General features: G+C 41.3%; 1 protein-coding gene across 32 annotated transcripts in view; it reads left to right on the top strand.

Moving 5' to 3' along the window:
* TTN (titin) overlaps positions 1–18697 on the top strand; it is a 245384-nt gene that overhangs the window by 223869 nt on the left and 2818 nt on the right. For all 32 annotated transcript variants that reach the window (XM_075430105.1, XM_075430099.1, XM_075430122.1 and 29 more), the window contains 21 exons: positions 22–321; positions 400–2466; positions 2559–2861; positions 2943–3248; positions 3343–3633; positions 3754–4053; positions 4156–4461; positions 4705–5010; positions 5107–5388; positions 5677–6270; positions 6372–6659; positions 6778–7077; positions 7511–7813; positions 8847–9149; positions 9259–9843; positions 9986–10291; positions 10384–10683; positions 10932–11507; positions 11600–11905; positions 11997–12590; positions 12712–18659. In XM_075430105.1, the coding sequence (XP_075286220.1) occupies positions 22–321; positions 400–2466; positions 2559–2861; positions 2943–3248; positions 3343–3633; positions 3754–4053; positions 4156–4461; positions 4705–5010; positions 5107–5388; positions 5677–6270; positions 6372–6659; positions 6778–7077; positions 7511–7813; positions 8847–9149; positions 9259–9843; positions 9986–10291; positions 10384–10683; positions 10932–11507; positions 11600–11905; positions 11997–12590; positions 12712–18659 (14864 nt within the window). The remainder of the gene's footprint in view (positions 1–21; positions 322–399; positions 2467–2558; positions 2862–2942; positions 3249–3342; positions 3634–3753; positions 4054–4155; positions 4462–4704; positions 5011–5106; positions 5389–5676; positions 6271–6371; positions 6660–6777; positions 7078–7510; positions 7814–8846; positions 9150–9258; positions 9844–9985; positions 10292–10383; positions 10684–10931; positions 11508–11599; positions 11906–11996; positions 12591–12711; positions 18660–18697) is intronic.

Below are 18697 nucleotides of genomic sequence, written 5' to 3'. Positions count from 1 at the left end.
TCTGTACCTTTAAAATTGCAGACACACCAGGAAAAGTTGGTGGACCAATACGATTCACAAACATTACTGGAGAAAAAGTCACATTATGGTGGGAGCCTCCGGCTAATGATGGTTGTGCTTCTATTTCCCACTACATAATTGAAAAACGTGAAACGAGCAGGATTGCTTGGGCATTAGTTGAAGATAAATGTGAAGCTTGCAGCTACACTGCACTTAAATTAATTAAGGGCAATGAGTACCAGTTCCGTGTCTCTGCAGTGAACAAATTTGGAGTTGGCAGACCACTGGAGTCTGATCCAGTTATCGCACAAATACCTTACAGTAAGTTTCCACTTCATTCTGTAGAAATAACTGTGGAGTTACCATCTTGTTTTTCTAATGATGTTTTTCTTTTTTTAGCTCTCCCTGATGCACCAGGAACTCCAGAGCCTACCAATGTAACAGGAGACAGTATCACACTCACATGGGCAAGACCAAAATCAGACGGGGGAAGTGAAATAAATGAGTATATTCTAGAAAGGAGAGAAAAGAAGAGCATGCGCTGGGTTAAAGTATCCAGTAAGAGGCCTATTACTGAGAACAGATACAGAGTAACTGGCCTTATTGAAGGCAATGAGTATGAATTCCATGTCATGGCTGAAAATGCTGCAGGAGTTGGACCTCCAAGTGACGTTTCAAAGCTGATCAAATGTAGAGAACCAGCCAGCCCACCAAGTGCTCCTAATGTTGTAAAGGTGACAGATACATCAAAGACTAGTGTAAGCTTAGAGTGGACCAAGCCAGTTTTTGATGGAGGCATGGAAATAATTGGGTACATCATTGAGATGTGCAAAGCTGATCTCAAAGCATGGCAGAAAGTCAATGCAGAGACTGTTCTTGCTACTAAATATACCGTTGTTGACTTGGAGGCAGGAGAACACTATAAATTCAGAGTTAGTGCTGTCAATGGTGCTGGCAAAGGAGAAAGTTGTGAAGTTCCTGCTTCAGTCCAAACTGTGGACAGGCTTTCTGCACCTGAAATTGATATCGATGCAAACTTCAAGCAGACTCATATTGTAAGAGCAGGTGCAAACATTCGTCTATTTATTGCATTCTCTGGAAGACCGGTACCTACTGCTGTCTGGTCCAAAGCTGATGCTAATCTTAGCTTGCGTGCTGACATTCAAACAACCGATTCATTCAGCACATTGACTGTGGAGGAATGCAATAGAAATGATGCTGGCAAGTATGTCTTTACTGTGGAAAACAACAGTGGAAGTAAATCTATCACATTTACTGTCAAGGTTTTAGACACGCCTGGTCCACCAGGTCCTATTACATTTAAAGATGTGACTCGAAGATCTATTACGTTAATGTGGGATGCTCCTGTTCTGGATGGAGGTTCACGTATCCATCACTACATTGTGGAAAAACGGGAAGCAAGCCGTCGTAGCTGGCAAGTAGTGAGTTCAAAATGCACTCGACAAATCTTTAAGGTCACTGATCTGGCAGAAGGTGTGCCGTATTACTACCGAGTGTCAGCAGAAAATGAATATGGTGTAGGTGAACCCTGTGAATTAACAGAACCAGTTGTAGCCACAGAAGAACCTGCTCCACCTAAGAGACTAGATATTGTTGATACCACCAAATCTTCTGTAGTTTTAGCCTGGCTGAAACCTGATCATGATGGTGGTAGCCGTGTTATTGGATACCTTCTTGAAATGAAACAAAAAGGATCTGACTACTGGATCGAAGCTGGACAAACCAAACAACTTACTTTCACTGTTGAAGGCCTTGTGGAGAACACTGAATATGAGTTCCGAGTCAAGGCAAAGAATGATGCTGGCTACAGTGAGGCGAGAGAAGCTTTCTCTTCTGTTATTATTAAGGAGCCACAGATTGAACCAACAGCAGATCTCAGTGAAATAAGCAGACAGCTCATAACCTGCAAGGCTGGAAGCACCTTTACTATTGATATACCAACCAGTGGGCGCCCAGCTCCAAAAGTGACATGGAGACTTGAGGAGATGAGGCTGAAGGAAACTGAGAGAGTGACCATCCAGACAACAAAAGACAGAACCACACTGACTGTAAAAGACAGTATGAGAGGTGACTCTGGTAAATACTACCTCACGCTTGAAAACACTGCTGGTGTGAAAACATTTACTGTCACGGTGGTAGTCATAGGAAGGCCGGGTCCTGTCACTGGCCCAATTGAAATATCATCTGTCTCTGCTGAATCCTGTGTGTTGACCTGGAAAGAACCTGAAGATGATGGTGGCAGTGACATTACGAACTACATTGTAGAGAAACGCGAATCTGGCACAACAGCATGGCAGCTGGTAAATTCCAGTGTGAAACGTACACAGATCAAAGTCACTCATCTCACAAAATACCAGGAGTACAGTTTCCGAGTAAGCTCAGAAAACAGATTTGGTGTTAGCAAACCGCTTGAATCAAAAACAATAGTTGCTGAGCATCCATTTGGTAAGTGAAACACTTTTCAAATTTTGATCTTTTCCTCTGACTGAGGTATTTGTAATAACTCACATTTTCCTCCCTGTCTTTTTTGTGTTTAGTCCCACCGAGCCCACCTTCAAGGCCAGAAGTCTATTCTGTGTCTGCAACTGCCATGGCCATTCGCTGGGAGGAACCCTATCATGATGGTGGCAGCAAAGTCATTGGATATTGGGTTGAAAAGAAGGAGCGCAACACCATCCTTTGGGTGAAGGAAAACAAAGTGCCATGCTCTGAATGCAACTACAAAGTCATGGGATTAGTGGAAGGACTAGAATATCAATTCAGAACCTATGCTCTAAATGTTGCAGGGGTTAGCAAAGCTAGTGAAGCTTCCAGACCTGTAGTGGCTCAAAATCCAGTTGGTAGGTATTATTTTCAGAATGATGTTGTTATTTAAGCTAAAATAGAACTGTATTTCTAATTTTTCTGTTTTATTCCTCCAGATCCACCAGGAAGACCAGAAGTAACAGATGTCACCAGATCTACAGTGTCACTGAGCTGGTCAGCACCCCTTTATGATGGTGGAAGCAAAATTATCGGATATATTATAGAGCGCAAACCATATAATGAATCTGGTGATGGACGCTGGCTGAAATGCAATTATACCATTGTCTCAGAAAACTTTTTTACTGTGACAGCTCTTAGTGAAGATGAAGCATACGAATTCCGTGTACTAGCAAAGAATGCTGCTGGTGTGATTAGCAAAGGATCTGAATCAACTGGTGCTGTCATTTGCAAAGACGAATACTGTAAGAAATATTCACTTGGAACAATTAAAAACATAATGTTCTATTTTTAGTACTATCATGTAATTTGTTTTTAATCTCTTTTTCCTTGTGGCAGCACCACCAAAGGCTGAACTTGATGCCAGACTGCAGGGAGAAATTGTGACCATTAGGGCTGGATCAGATCTTGTTCTCGATGCGGCCATTGGTGGGAAACCAGAACCAAAAGTCTTCTGGTCCAAAGGTGACAGGGAATTGGATCTATGTGAAAAGATATCTCTGCAATATACCAGCAAACGAGCCATTGCAGTTATCAAGCTCTGTGACAGAAGTGATACTGGAAAATACACTCTAACAGTTAAAAATGCCAGTGGGACGAAACAAATATCTGTTCTTGTCAAAGTGCTTGGTATGTATCCCATGATTAATATTCATACTTAGTATACTAAAAAAACCACATTCTTTTAAATAAGAGTGAGACACTTTTTCTTAGCTGCTAATAACAATACTTATTGTCATCCCCACCCAGATTCACCAGGTCCATGCGCAGGCAAAATCACTGTTAGCAGAGTAACAGAAGAGAAATGTACTCTGGCATGGAACATTCCTGAGGAAGATGGAGGTGCACAAATTACTCACTATATTGTAGAAAGGCGTGAAACCAGCAGACTTCACTGGGTTATTGTTGAGGCTGAATGCCAGACTCTGTCATGTGTGGTAACAAAACTTATTAAGAATAATGAATACATCTTCCGTGTGAGAGCTGTCAACAAATATGGAGCAGGTGTTCCACTTGAAACAGAACCTGTGATTGCCAGGAATGCTTTCAGTGAGTGTTACTATCTTCCATTCTGCATCAGAATTTGTAGAATATTTCTCATAGATAAAAAATTTGTTAAATAATTTTTTTTCACCTTTTAAATAAAAACAGCTATCCCAACACAGCCTGGTGCTCCTGAAGAAGTGGGTGTCGGCAAGGAACATATCATTATTCAGTGGATGAAACCAGAATCAGATGGTGGCAGTGAGATTAAGGACTATCTTGTGGACAAACGTGAAAAGAAAAGTCTGCGCTGGACACGAGTGAACAGAGATTACACTGTTTATGATACCAGACTGAAAGTCACTGGTCTCATGGAAGGTAGCCAGTACCAGTTCCGTGTCACTGCAGTGAATGCTGCTGGGAACAGTGAGCCTAGTGAAGCTTCACAATACATGTTATGTAAAGAACCATCATGTAAGTTACCGCATCTAAAACATATTTTAATATTTACTTATCAAAATGGAGCATAAACCCATGCTGACACTTTGACTATGATACCCCAAACCACATATGATCTCATTGAACTAGCTAATATTACAAGAAACTTAAAAGCAGTTATAGTTAAATGCATTTCCTGACATTAGCTGTTTAGAAATTGTTATTAACTGTAATATGTTTCCTGCACCAATGTGAAATGCATTTTCTTCATTTTCAAAGATACTCCTGCGCCACCTTCAGCTCCAAGAGTTGTGGATACTACTAAGCACAGCATAAGTTTAGCATGGTCAAAGCCCACATACGATGGTGGTGCTGACATCTTAGGCTATGTTCTTGAAATGAAAGAAGAAGGTACTGAGCAGTGGTATCGACCACATACAACTGCCACTCTGAGGAATGCTGAGTTCACCCTGACTGGTCTTAAAACAACCCAGAAATACCAATTCAGAGTTGCTGCTACAAATGTGAATGGTATGAGTGAATTTAGTGAATCATCAGCAGAAATAGAACCTGTGGAAAGAATAGGTAATTTGAAGATTTAATGTATATTTTAAGGAATAATTGTAATTTCCTTTAGAACTACTAAAAGATTAATTCCATGTTTCTTACACCCTTCATCAGAAATACCTGAGCTGGAGCTTGCTGATGATCTGAAGAAGACAGTCACAGTCAGAGCTGGTGGTTCACTGCGCCTAATGGTCTCTGTATCTGGCAGACCTGCTCCTGTAATCACATGGAGCAAGCAGGGTGTTGACCTTGTAAGTCGAGCTATTATTGATACCACTGACAGCTACACTCTGCTTATTGTGGATAAAGTTAATCGATATGACGCTGGAAAATATGTCATTGAGGCTGAAAATCAATCAGGAAAGAAATCTGCAACTATATCTGTAAAAGTGTATGGTAAGTACTCCTACAATTGTACATGAGCATTACATTGCTCATAGCATACGTTGCTCAGGAATAAGAAAGTCATTCATTTCCAAAAGATGTTTGCAGTTTAAATAACATGAGAATGTTTGGAAAGTCAGAAAAACAATCTAATCCAAAGGAAAATACATAATTTCTAAAGATGTGCTACTTTATAAATCAAATCCCAGCGCTGTATTTTTTATGCAGAATCAGTCATTGACTGTAAAAGGAAAGGATCTAAAAGGAAAGAAAAAAAAATCTTCTTTTGTTTTGTTTTAGATACACCTGGTCCACCAGCTGCAGTGAGAATTAAGGAAGTATCAAAAGATTCTGTCTCACTCACTTGGGATATCCCAACCATTGATGGCGGAGCCCCAGTCAATAATTATATAATTGAGAAACGTGAAGCTTCCATGAGAGCTTACAAGACTGTCACTACCAAATGCAGCAAGACACTATATAGAGTTACTGGACTTCTAGAAGGAGCTTTGTATTATTTCAGAGTATTACCAGAAAATATTTATGGCATTGGTGAAGCTTGTGAAACATCTGATGCAGTACTAGTATCTGATGTCCCCATGGTACCACAAAAACTTGAAGTGATTGACACCACTAAATCAACTGTTACTCTTGCATGGGAGAAACCACCGCATGATGGTGGCAGCAGATTGACTGGCTATGTGATTGAGGCCAGCAAAGCTGGAACAGAAAGATGGTTGAAGGTAGTGACATTGAAGCCTACTGTCTATGAGCATACAATAATCTCTCTAAATGAAGGTGAACAGTACTTGTTCAGGGTCAGAGCACAGAACCAGAAGGGCATGTCAGAACCACGAGAGATTGTCACAGCAGTGACAGTACAAGATCAAAAAGGTAGGTATCTACTGTTAAAAATAACAGGGTAAAGCTTACAACAAATGAATGTGATATTTAGAAAATGGATATTTAAAATATCAATTATTTGCTTTTCTTAGTTCTACCAACAATTGACTTTGCTGGAATACCTCAGAAGACAATTCATGTACCTGCTGGCAAGCCCATTGAGTTAGCTATTCCAATTGAAGGACGGCCACCTCCAGCTGCATCTTGGTTCTTTGCTGGTTCTAAACTAAAAGAATCAGAACGCATCAAAATGGAGACTGTTGCCAAAATGACTAAATTAATTGTGCGTGAGACCAACATACATGACACTGGAGAATATACACTTGAACTGAAGAACACAACTGGAACAGTTACTGATACAATAAAGGTTATAATCCTTGGTAAGGATTTATGAAAATAATCGTGCATGGTCTTTCTCCATCTGAACTTTGTTACATCAGCAATATGATTCCTTTTCTCCACTTTTTTTTTGTCTTTTAATTTTCTTTTTTTTTCTAGACAAACCTGGACCACCTGTTGGACCTATCCGAATTGATGAAATTGATTCCAATTATATAACCATCTCCTGGGAGCCACCTGAACTGGATGGTGGAGCTACCCTTAGTGGCTATGTGGTAGAACAGCGCGATGCTCACCGTCCTGGATGGATGCCAGTTTCAGAGTCAGTAACAAGGACAACATTTAAGTTCACCAGACTTATTGAAGGTGCAGAATACGTGTTCCGTGTGGCTGCTACAAACCGCTTTGGCATTGGATCTTACCTGCAGTCTGAAATTATAGAATGTAAAAGCAGAATCCGTAAGTCTGAAATTTTGCTTATTCTCTACCTTTAAAAATAAAAATATATATTTAAATGGGCTTATATACCCACACATAGATAAGATTTTTCTAGATGTTACTACTTTCTTTCACCAAGTAATATGGTACATTATGATGCACAGTAGTCTTCTTGTATTTCCAGAGAAAAATGCCATCCACAAATCTAATAGGTGTTACAGACACACTGCACAGAACCTGGATTTTCTGCTCAGGTCTACCATTAGCCTTAAAAATTGTTTTACTCCATTACAAAAACAGGAGTATTTAAGTGACCTAGTTTGTAAAGTACTTTGATATCTGCTGATGAGTTTGATAGGCCATTGATATTACATTGTCGTTGGCAATATGTTGCATATTACTAATATGTAGAATCATTTGATGCTTTCTTCACTAATTCAGTGTATTTTTGCAGGTATTCCTGGTCCTCCTGGCACTCCAGAAGTGTTTGATGTCTCTCGAGATGGCATGACATTAACTTGGTATCCTCCAGAAGATGACGGTGACTCACAGATTACTGGTTACATCGTGGAACGCAAAGAAGTTAGAGCAGATAGATGGATCCGTGTGAATAAAGTTCCAGTCACTATGACTCGTTACCGTTCCACTGGGTTGGTTGAAGGATTAGAATATGAACACCGAGTCACAGCAATCAATGCCAGAGGCACTGGGAAACCCAGCCGTCCCTCCAAGTCTGCTGTCGCCAGAGATCCAATTGGTAATTTCCTACATGGATTAAGCACATTATGGCAGAAGGGAATAATACTAGCAAAACTAACTCTTTTTTCTAATTTGGAAATTTATTTGGCTGTATTAACAAATGAGATTGAGGTGAGATGAATGATGAGGTTCCTGGGGAGGAACAACCCAATGCACCAGTACAGGCTTGGGGCGGACCTGCTGGAGAGCAGTTCTGTGGAGAGGGACCTGGGTATCCTGGTGGATGACAGGTTAACCATGAGCCAGCAGCATGCCTTGGTTGCCAAAATGGCCAATGGGATCCTGGGGTGCATTAAGAAGAGAGTGGCCAGCAGGACGAGGGAGGTTCTCCTTCCACTCTACTCTGCCCTAGTGAGGCCCTATCTGGAGTACTGCGTCCAGTTCTGGGCTTCCCACTTCAAGAAAGATGAGGAGCTACTGGAGAGAGTCCAGAGAAGGGCTACGAGGATGATTAGGGGACTGGAGCATCTGTCCTATGAGGAAAGGCTGAGGGAGCTGGGCTTGTTCAGCCTGAAGAAGAGAAGGCTGAGAGGGGACCTTATAAATGCCTATAAATATCTTAAGGGTGGGTGTCAGGAGGATGGGGTCAAACTCTTTTCAGTGGTGCCCAGAGACAGGACAAGGGGCAATGGGCACAAGCTGAACCATAGTAAATTCCAGCTGAACATGAAGCAGAACTTCTTCACTCTGAGGGTGACGGAGCACTGGAACAGGCTGCCCAGAGGGATTGTGGAGTCTCCTTCTCTGGAGATACTCAAGACCCGCCTGGACAAGGTCCTGTGCAGCCTGCTGTAGGTGACCCTACTTCGGCATGGGGGTTGGACTAGATGATCCGCAGAGGTCCAACCCCTACCATTCCGTGATTCTGACTGAAGAAAACCAAGAAAATATTAGTGAAAATCTTTCATTCTAAGTTGTCCTGTATAAATCCTATAGACTTAATACAGATGATATGTTGCAAGTTAGAATTTTTTGCATCTTTTAAATATCATAAAAAAGATTCCACTCCCCTATCTGATCTTCTCTTCCAGCTCCTCCAGGTAAACCTCAGAATCCAAGAGTCACTGATACTACAAGAACATCTGTCTCCCTGGCTTGGAGTCCACCAGAAGATGAAGGTGGTTCTAAAGTTACTGGCTACTTAATTGAGATGCAGAAGGTTGATCAATTTGAATGGACCAAATGCAATACTACGCCAACCAAGATTCGTGAATACACCTTGACACATCTCCCCCAGGGTGCAGAGTACAGATTCCGTGTGCTAGCCTGCAATGCTGGTGGGCCAGGAGAACCTGCTGAAGTTCCAGGAACAGTCAAAATAACAGAAATGCTTGGTAAGACATTTTAAGTCTTAACTCCCATTGAGAGTTGCCCTAAAAAAGTATTTGCCTATGATATTACCTGTAAAACAGACATATCATGACATGTTAATTTTGTTTACAGAATATCCTGACTATGAACTTGATGAGAAATACCAGGAAGGTCTCATGGTGAGACAAGGTGGAGTTATCAGGCTTACAATACCCATTAAGGGTAAGCCCATCCCAATATGCAAATGGACAAAAGAAGGACACGACATCAGCAAGAGGGCCATGATTGCGACTTCTGACACTCACACAGAACTTGTGATCAAAGATGCAGAAAGAGAAGATTCAGGAACCTATGATTTGGCACTTGAAAACAAGTGTGGCAAAAAAGCTGTGTATATTAAAGTCAGAGTGATTGGCATACCAAATCCACCAGAGGGGCCACTTGAGTATGATGATATACAAGCTCGTTCTGTCAGAGTAAGCTGGAGACCTCCTACAGATGATGGTGGTGCAGATATCCTAGGTTATATTGTTGAGAGACGAGAAGTACCGAAGACTGCCTGGTACACTGTTGACTCTAGAGTGAAAGGGACATCACTAGTGGTGAAAGGGCTCAAAGAAAATGTAGAATATCACTTCCGTGTTTCAGCTGAAAACCATTTTGGTGTAAGCAAATCTCTCAAATCTGAAGAACCAGCAGTACCAAAGACACCTCTAAGTAAGTCCCCTTTTAGATTTTTTTTTTAAACAATAATTTTTAATTTCTACATTATGGTTCTAACAGTGCAATAGTATATGCAAATGTTTTAATGTTACATTACTATTATTTCCACTATTTTTATTATTATAATTACTAACAGATCCTCCAGAGCCTCCAAGCAACCCGCCTGAAGTGCTTGATGTTACAAAGAGTTCTGTCAACCTGTCCTGGTCCAGACCTAAAGATGATGGTGGTTCTCGTGTAACTGGCTACTACATTGAACGTAGAGAGACCTCCACAGAAAAGTGGGTCCGGCATAATAAAACACAGATTACCACTACAATGTACACAGTCACAGGACTTGTTCCAGATGCTGAATATCAATTCCGGATCATTGCTCAAAATGACATTGGTGAAAGTGAAGCAAGTCCTGCTTCTGAACCAGTTGTATGCAAAGATCCATTTGGTAAGAAAAAGTTTGCATTAACAGATCTTCTGAAGAGCAACTTAGTGACATTTAAAGTGGAATTTATTTTCTGTATCTATTTTAATTTTCAGACAAACCAAGCCAACCTGGAGAAATTGAGATCATTTCTATATTTAAGGACAGCATTACATTAGAATGGGAACGACCTGAAAGTGATGGTGGCAAAGAGATCCTTGGCTATTGGGTTGAATATCGCCAGTCTGGAGAAAGCACCTGGAAAAAATGTAACAAAGAACGCATCAAGGACAGGCAGTTTACAGTAGGAGGTTTACTAGAGGCTACAGAATACGAGTTCCGTGTTTTTGCAGAAAATCAGACTGGCCTCAGCAGACCTCGAAGGACTGCTATGGCAGTGAAAACTAAATTAACATGTAAGCAAAAATATACTGTCATATTTGCTGTGATATTGCTGTGATTTGCTGTGTCATAAACCATTGTGCTGCACTTAACATGCTACCTATTTGTTGTATGTGCTGTCTGCCAACAAGGTCATGTTGGAATGTCTTAAAGCACAGTCTTTCAAGTATAAGAGGCACAATTACAAATTAATTTCTGGTAATATAGCAATAGAGAAAATTTCATAGTAACCTTCATTATTTTTTTATTTTCTTTGTTGTAGCTGGAGAAGCACCTGCCGTAAGAAAAGAAATGCAGGATGTTACAACCAAACTGGGTGAAGCAGCTCAGCTGACATGCCAGATTGTTGGGAGACCTTTGCCTGATATTAAATGGTACCGGTTTGGCAAAGAACTGCTACAAAGCCGAAAATACAAAATGTCATCTGATGGCCGCAACCATACACTGACAGTAATAACAGATGAACAGGAGGATGAAGGTCTCTATACTTGTATGGCTACCAATGATGTCGGAGAAATTGAAACTAGTGGCAAGCTATTATTGCAGGCTCCTCCTCAGTTCCATCCTGGCTTCCCATTGAAAGAGAAATACTATGCAGGTGCAGGTGGCACCCTCCGTCTTCACGTTGTGTACATTGGCCGACCAGTACCAGCAATAACTTGGTTCCACGGCAACAAACCTTTGAGAGGATCAGAAACAGTTACTATTGAGAACACAGAGCATTATACTCATCTTGCTATTAAGAATGTCCAGCACAAGACTCATGCTGGGAAGTACAAAGTGCAACTCAGCAACATATTTGGAACGGTTGACACTGTACTTAATGTGGAAATACAAGGTAAATAATTTTATTTTCAGTATTTTTGTGGAATATTTTCTCAAATATTTACTGGCAAAAGAACTAAAAATATAATATTTTTTCTTTTACAGATAAGCCAGATAAACCAGTAGGGCCAATTGTAATAGAGTCTATACTGAAGAATTCTGTGGTGATAAGCTGGAAAACACCAGAGGATGATGGAGGTGCCATGATAACCAATTACATCATAGAGAAACGTGAAGCCAAAGAAGGAGCAGAATGGCAACTTGTATCCTCAAGCATTTCAGGCACAACCTGCAGAATTGTTAACCTGACTGAAAATGCAGGCTATTATTTCCGTGTTTCTGCTCAGAATACATATGGCATTAGTGAAGCACTGGAAGTTTCATCAGTTGTTGTTATGAAGCCTCCATTTGGTAAGTGGACGCCAAAATACCAATTTCGGTATGGCCCTGTAATTGCTAAGGCAAGCTCACGTCACTTACTGAAACTTTTTATTCTTTACAGAAAAACCAGGACAACCTGGTCAGCCAGTAGCAAGTGCTGTCACAAAGGATTCTTGTGTTGTCTCATGGAAGCCACCTGCAAGTGATGGCGGTGCAAAGATTAGAACTTATTATCTTGAGAAGCGTGAGAAAAAACAAAACAAGTGGATTTCTGTAACAACAGATGAAATTCGTGAAACCGTCTATTCTGTGAAAGATCTTATTGAAGGTCTTGAATACGAGTTTCGTGTAAAATGTGAAAATCTTGGTGGTGAAAGTGAGTGGAGTGAGGTATCACAACCAGTCATTCCAAAATCTGACGTACCAATTCAAGCTCCACATTTCAAGGAAGAACTAAGGAATCTGAATGTGAAATTTCAAGCTAATGCCACATTTGTCTGCAAAGTCACTGGCCACCCTAAACCGATTGTCAAGTGGTACAGACAGGGCAAAGAAATCATGCCAGATGGTGAAAAGATCAAGATACAGGAATTCAAGGGTGGATATCACCAGCTGGTCATAACAAGTGTAACAGATGATGATGCCACAGTATATCAAGTTAGAGCTACCAACCAAGGAGGATCTGTGTCTGGCACTGCCTCTTTGGATGTTGAAGGTGAGTGAAGGGTCTTGATTCCCAAGATAAATTCTTTTTAAGCTTTGAATATTTAGACTGTTGGTGCTCTTCTCTTGTGCTTTTGGTCATGTGTTGTTTTTTCTTCCTCCTTCTATTCCAGTTCCCGCAAAGATCCACTTGCCCAAAAACCTGGAAGGCATGGGAGCTGTTCATGCCCTCCGAGGGGAAGTAGTGAGCATCAAGATTCCATTCAGTGGCAAGCCTCACCCTGTAATCACATGGCAGAAGGGACAAGACCTCATCGATACTAATGGACACTACCAAGTCATTGTTACGCGATCATTCACATCTCTTGTTTTCCCAAATGGCGTTGACAGAAAAGACGCAGGGTTTTACATTGTTTGTGCCAAAAACAGATTTGGAATTGATCAAAAAACAGTTGAATTAGATGTGGCTGATGTGCCTGATCCACCAAGAGGTCTGAAGGTAACGGACATTTCAAGGGATTCAGTCAACTTAACCTGGAATGAACCAGCCACTGATGGTGGAAGCAGAATCATGAACTACATTATCGAGAAACGTGCTACAACAGCAGAGCGATGGATTCGTGTTGCACAAGCTCGTGATACACGATACACGGTAGTGAACCTATTTGGCAAGACCACCTACCAGTTCCGTGTAATTGCAGAAAACAAGTTTGGCCAAAGCCAGCCTTCTGAACCTACTGATCCAATCATAACAAAGGAAGATAAGACCAGAGTAATGAACTATGACGAAGAAGTTGATGAGACCAGAGAAGTCACCACAGTTAAAGCAGCTCACTATTCCACAAAGGAACTCTATGACAAATACATGATTGCAGAAGAGCTTGGACGTGGACAGTTTGGCATTGCACACCGCTGTGTTGAGGCAGTTTCAAAAAAGACTTACCTGGCCAAGTTTGTCAAAGTAAAGGGTGCTGATCAAGTTTTGGTAAAGAAAGAAATTTCCATTCTAAACATTGCTAGGCACAGAAATATCCTGTATCTTCATGAATCATTTGAGAGCCTAGAAGAATTGGTCATGATCTTTGAATTTATTTCTGGAGTTGACATCTTTGAAAGGATCAGCACAGCTTCATTTGAACTGAATGAAAGAGAAATAGTAAGTTATGTACGCCAGGTCTGCGATGCACTAGAATTTTTACATCACCACAGCATCGGACATTTTGATATTAAACCAGACAATATTATTTATGTCACAAGAAGAAGCTCTGTAATTAAAATTGTTGAATTTGGTCAAGCCAGACAGTTGAAGCCTGGAGACAGCTTTAGACTCCAGTTCACTTCTCCTGAATATTATGCACCTGAAGTACATCATCATGACTTGGTCAGCACAGCTACTGACATGTGGTCAGTTGGTGCTCTAACATACATACTTCTCAGTGGCATTAATCCTTTCATTGCTGAAACAAACCAACAAGTTATTGAAAATATTCTAAATGCTGAATACAACTTTGATGATGAAGCATTCAAAGACATAAGCATTGAGGCCATGGACTTCATTGATCGCCTATTAGTAAAGGAAAGAAAAGCTCGGATGACAGCTGCTGAAGCACTTAACCACGCATGGCTAAAACAGCAGACAGAAAAGACCAGCACTAAAGTCATCAAGACCCTGAGGCACAGGCGTTACTACCAAACTCTAGTAAAGAAGGAGTGGAACACAGTCGTGTCAGTAGCCCGCATTTCCTGTGGAGGTGCGATTCGATCTCAGAAAGGTGTAACGGTGGCTAAAGTTAAAGTTGCGTCAATAGACATTGGTCCCATTGCTGGACAGATAAAACATACTGTTACAGAAGAAGGAGGGCATGCCAAATATGTATGTAGGATTGAAAACTATGATCAGTCCACACAAGTCACATGGTACTTTGGTATGAGGCAGTTAGAAAGCAATGAGAAATACGAAATCAAATACGAAGAAGGGGTGGCAACCATGTATGTCAAAGATGTTTCTAAATCTGATGATGGTACTTACAGATGCAAGGTAGTAAATGACTATGGTGAAGACAGCTCTTATGCAGAACTTTTTGTTAAAGGTGTGAGAGACATTTCTGAGCACTACAGATGCAGAACTGTTAGGAAAGTGAAACGACGGGTTGATACTATGAGACTATTAGAGCGTCCACCGGAATTTACTCTGCCTTTGTATAACCGCACAGCATACGTTGGAGAAAATGTCAGGTTTGGAGTAACTATAACAGTTCACCCAGAACCTCGCTTAACATGGTTCAAATCAGGCCAGAAAATCAAACCTGGTGATGATGATAAGAAGTACACTTTTGAATCGGACAAGGGTCTTTATCAACTCGTCATCAATAATGTCACTGAAGAGGATGATGCTGAATACAGTATTGTGGCACGCAATAAATATGGCGAAGACAGCTGCAAAGCTAAGCTGACTGTAATTCCGCATCCACCTCCAGCAGATGCCACACTAAGGCCAATGTTTAAAAGACTGCTGGCAAATGCTGAATGTCAAGAAGGCCAAAGTGTAAGTTTTGAGATCAGGGTATGTGGTGTACCAAAACCAACACTGAAATGGGAGAAAGATGGTCAACCTCTATCCTTTGGTCCTAACTTTGATATAATTCATGAAGGTTTAGATTATTATGCTTTGCATATCAGAGATACTTTACCAGAAGACAGTGGTTATTACAGAGTTACTGCTACAAACAGCGCTGGATCTACAAGCTGTCAGGCTTATCTAAAAGTCGAACGCTTGAAATATGTCAAGCGTGAGTACAAGACTGAAGAAGAGCGTGAAAAGCACGTACAGAGGCAAATTGACAAGACCTTACGAATGGCAGAAATCCTTTCTGGGGTTGAAGCTGTTCCACTGACACAAACTGCACAAGAGGCTCTCAGAGAAGCTGCTATCTTATATAAACCAGCTGTTAGCACTAAGACCATCAAAGGTGAATATGAAATTAAGAAAGAAGAAAAGAAGGAAGAAAGAAGACTTCGTATGCCATACGAGGTCCCAGAGCCTCGCAAACATGTGCGCACTACTCTTGAGGAAGATCAGAACATTAAACACTTTGTGCCTCTGTCAGACATGAAGTGGTACAAGAGGCTGAGAGACCAGTACGAAATGCCAGGAAAACTTGAGAGAACTGTTCAGAAACGCCAGAAACGCATACGTCTTTCCAGGTGGGAGCAATTCTACGTGATGCCACTGCCACGCATTTCTGATCAATATAAGCCTAAATGGCACATACCAAAGCTAACACAAGATGATCTTGAAATTGTGAGACCAGCACGTCGTCGTACCCCAAGTCCAGACTATGAATATTACTACAGACCAAGAAGGCGATCTCTTGGTGACTTGTCTGATGAGGAATTACTCCTGCCTATTGATGAATATTTAGCCATGAAGAGAACTGAAGAGGAAAGACTGCGCCTTGAAGAAGAACTGGAGTTAGGCTTTTCTGCTTCCCCACCAAGTAGAAGCCCCCCACGCTTTGAACTGTCTGCCCTTCGGTATTCTACTGCAGAAGCACAGGTCAGTTCAGAGGAAGAAAGAAAAAGAGACCTGAGGTACTCGAGCTATCACATCCCAACTAAAGCTGAGACCAGTGCAAGCTACGCAGAGCTTCGTCAACGCCATGACAGGGCTGCCTACAGACCACCTAAACAAAAGCAAAGAATAATGGCTGAAAGAGAGGATGAAGAATTACTCCGTCCTGTTGGCACTGCTCAGCGGCTCTCTGAATACAGGAGTGAGCTCAAATACATGGCAGAGGAGGAAAAGAGTAGACTCAGGAGAAGAAGGGAAAGAGAAATAACTGAGATCACATCAGAAGAAGAAGAAGAAATAGAAATGGTGCAACATGTTCACAGGGAATTTTCACCTCCCTCCAGATTACTACGCAGAAGAAGATCTCTTTCTCCAACTTACATTGAGTTAATGCGTCCTGTATCTGAATTAATTCGACCCCGCTCACGCCCTCCTGAAGAAAGTGAGAGAAGATCCCCAACACCAGAGAGAACTCGACCACGCTCACCTAGCCCGGTTTCTAGCGAAAGATCACTGTCTCGGTTTGAGAGGATGGCAAGATTTGATATATTTTCTAGATATGAGTCCATGAAATCTGCTTTGAAAACTCAGAAAACTATGGAAAGGAAATACGAAGTTCTGACTCAGCAGCCTTTCACCCTTGACCACGCTCCTCGCATTACCCTTAGAATGCGCTCACACCGCGTACCATGTGGCCATAATACCAGATTCATTCTAAATGTCCAGTCGAAACCAACTGCTGAAGTGAAGTGGTACCACAATGGTATTGAGCTCCAGGAGAGCAGTAAGATACATTTCACTAATACCAGCGGTGTGTTAACTCTGGAGATTCTTGACTGCCACATTGATGACAGTGGAACATACCGGGCTGTATGCACAAACTACAAAGGCGAATGCTCTGATTATGCAACACTAGACGTTACTGGGGGAGATTACACTACATACTCTTCCCAGCGGAGAGATGAAGAAGTACCAAGGTCAATTTTACCTGACTTGACAAAAACAGAGGCATATGCAGTCTCCTCATTTAAGAAAGCATCTGCTACAGAAGCAAGTTCCTCAGTAAGAGAGGTCAAATCTGAAATGTCAGCAACAAGAGAATCACTTTTATCGTATGAACACTATGCTGCTTCTGAAGAAAAAATCACTGCAGCCGAAGAAAAAGCATTGGAAGAAAGGACTGTACACAAGGCATTTAAAAGCACTCTACCAGCAACAATCCTTACAAAACCACGGTCAATCACAGTTTCAGAAGGGGAGACTGCAAGATTCTCCTGTGACGTGGATGGTGAACCAGCACCAACAATAACATGGTTCCGTGCAGGTCAATCCATTGTTTCATCGAGGCGCTTCCAAGTAACACGAACACAGTACAAGTCTACCTTTGAAATTTCTTCAGTCCAGATGTCAGATGAAGGAAGTTACACTGTTGTGGTGGAAAATTCTGAAGGGAGACAGGAAGCGCATTTTACTTTGACCATTCAAAGAACAAAAATTCCAGAGAAAACAATTACATCACCTCCAACAATCAAATCTCCTGAGCCTCGTGTAAAGTCTCCAGAGCCAGTTAAGTCTCCTAAACGGGTGAAATCTCCTGAACCCATCAAAAGTCCCCCAAAAGCAAAGTCACCACCTGGAGACAAAACAGTACCAGCAGAGAAAGTACAATTACCAACTGCTTCTCCACCAAAGATAAAACAGCATCTGAAAGCGGAAACTCTTGGAGATAAGGTAAAGTTATCCTGTGCAGTTGAAAGCAGTGTTTTAAGTGTCAGAGAAGTGGCTTGGTATAAGGATGGCAAAAAACTGAAAGACGACCATCATTTCAAGTTTCATTATGCAGCAGATGGCACCTATGAGCTCAAAATCCATGAGCTCATGGAATCTGATAAAGGAGAATACACCTGTGAAATTATTGGGGAAGGAGGTGTTTCAAAAACTAACTTCCAATTTACTGGCCAAGTATTTAAAAATATCTATTCCCAAGTAACAGGTGTATCTGAAACTCGTAAATCAGTTCAGAAAGATGATGACATGCTTACCGTTTCTACCCAGAAGAAATCAGCAGTGGCAACTGAAGAAAAAGCAGCAGTTCAAGAAGTCATTAAAAAGTCAATTGTTACTGAAGACATCAAACAATTGAAAGCCGAAATTAAAGCTTCTTCAACTACAATGACAATGTCTGAAGGGCAGAAAGTGACATTGAAAGCCAACATTCCTGGTGCCTCTGAAGTAAAATGGGTGCTGAATGGAATGGAGCTGAAAAATTCAGACGATTACAGATACGGTGTTTCCGGAAGTGACCACACACTAACTATCAAAAAGGCTAGTAATAAAGATGAAGGTATACTCACCTGTGAGGGTAAAACTGACGAAGGCATTATTAAATGCCAGTATGTTCTGACCTTTTCTAAAGAGCGCTCCAACGAACCAGCATTTATCCTGCAGCCTAAGTCTCAAAATGTCAATGAAGGACAAGATGTATTGCTCACCTGTGAAGTTTCTGGGGATCCTTCTCCTGAAATTGAGTGGTTTAAGAATAATCAACCTGTAAGTATTTATTTAATGTATTTATTTGAAAAATTAAA

Source organism: Opisthocomus hoazin, chromosome 9, assembly GCF_030867145.1.
Source record: "Opisthocomus hoazin isolate bOpiHoa1 chromosome 9, bOpiHoa1.hap1, whole genome shotgun sequence".
Taxonomy (NCBI): domain Eukaryota; kingdom Metazoa; phylum Chordata; class Aves; order Opisthocomiformes; family Opisthocomidae; genus Opisthocomus; species Opisthocomus hoazin.
The sequence above is the reverse complement of the archived record's forward strand: the minus strand, read 5'-3'. Positions and strand labels throughout refer to the sequence as shown.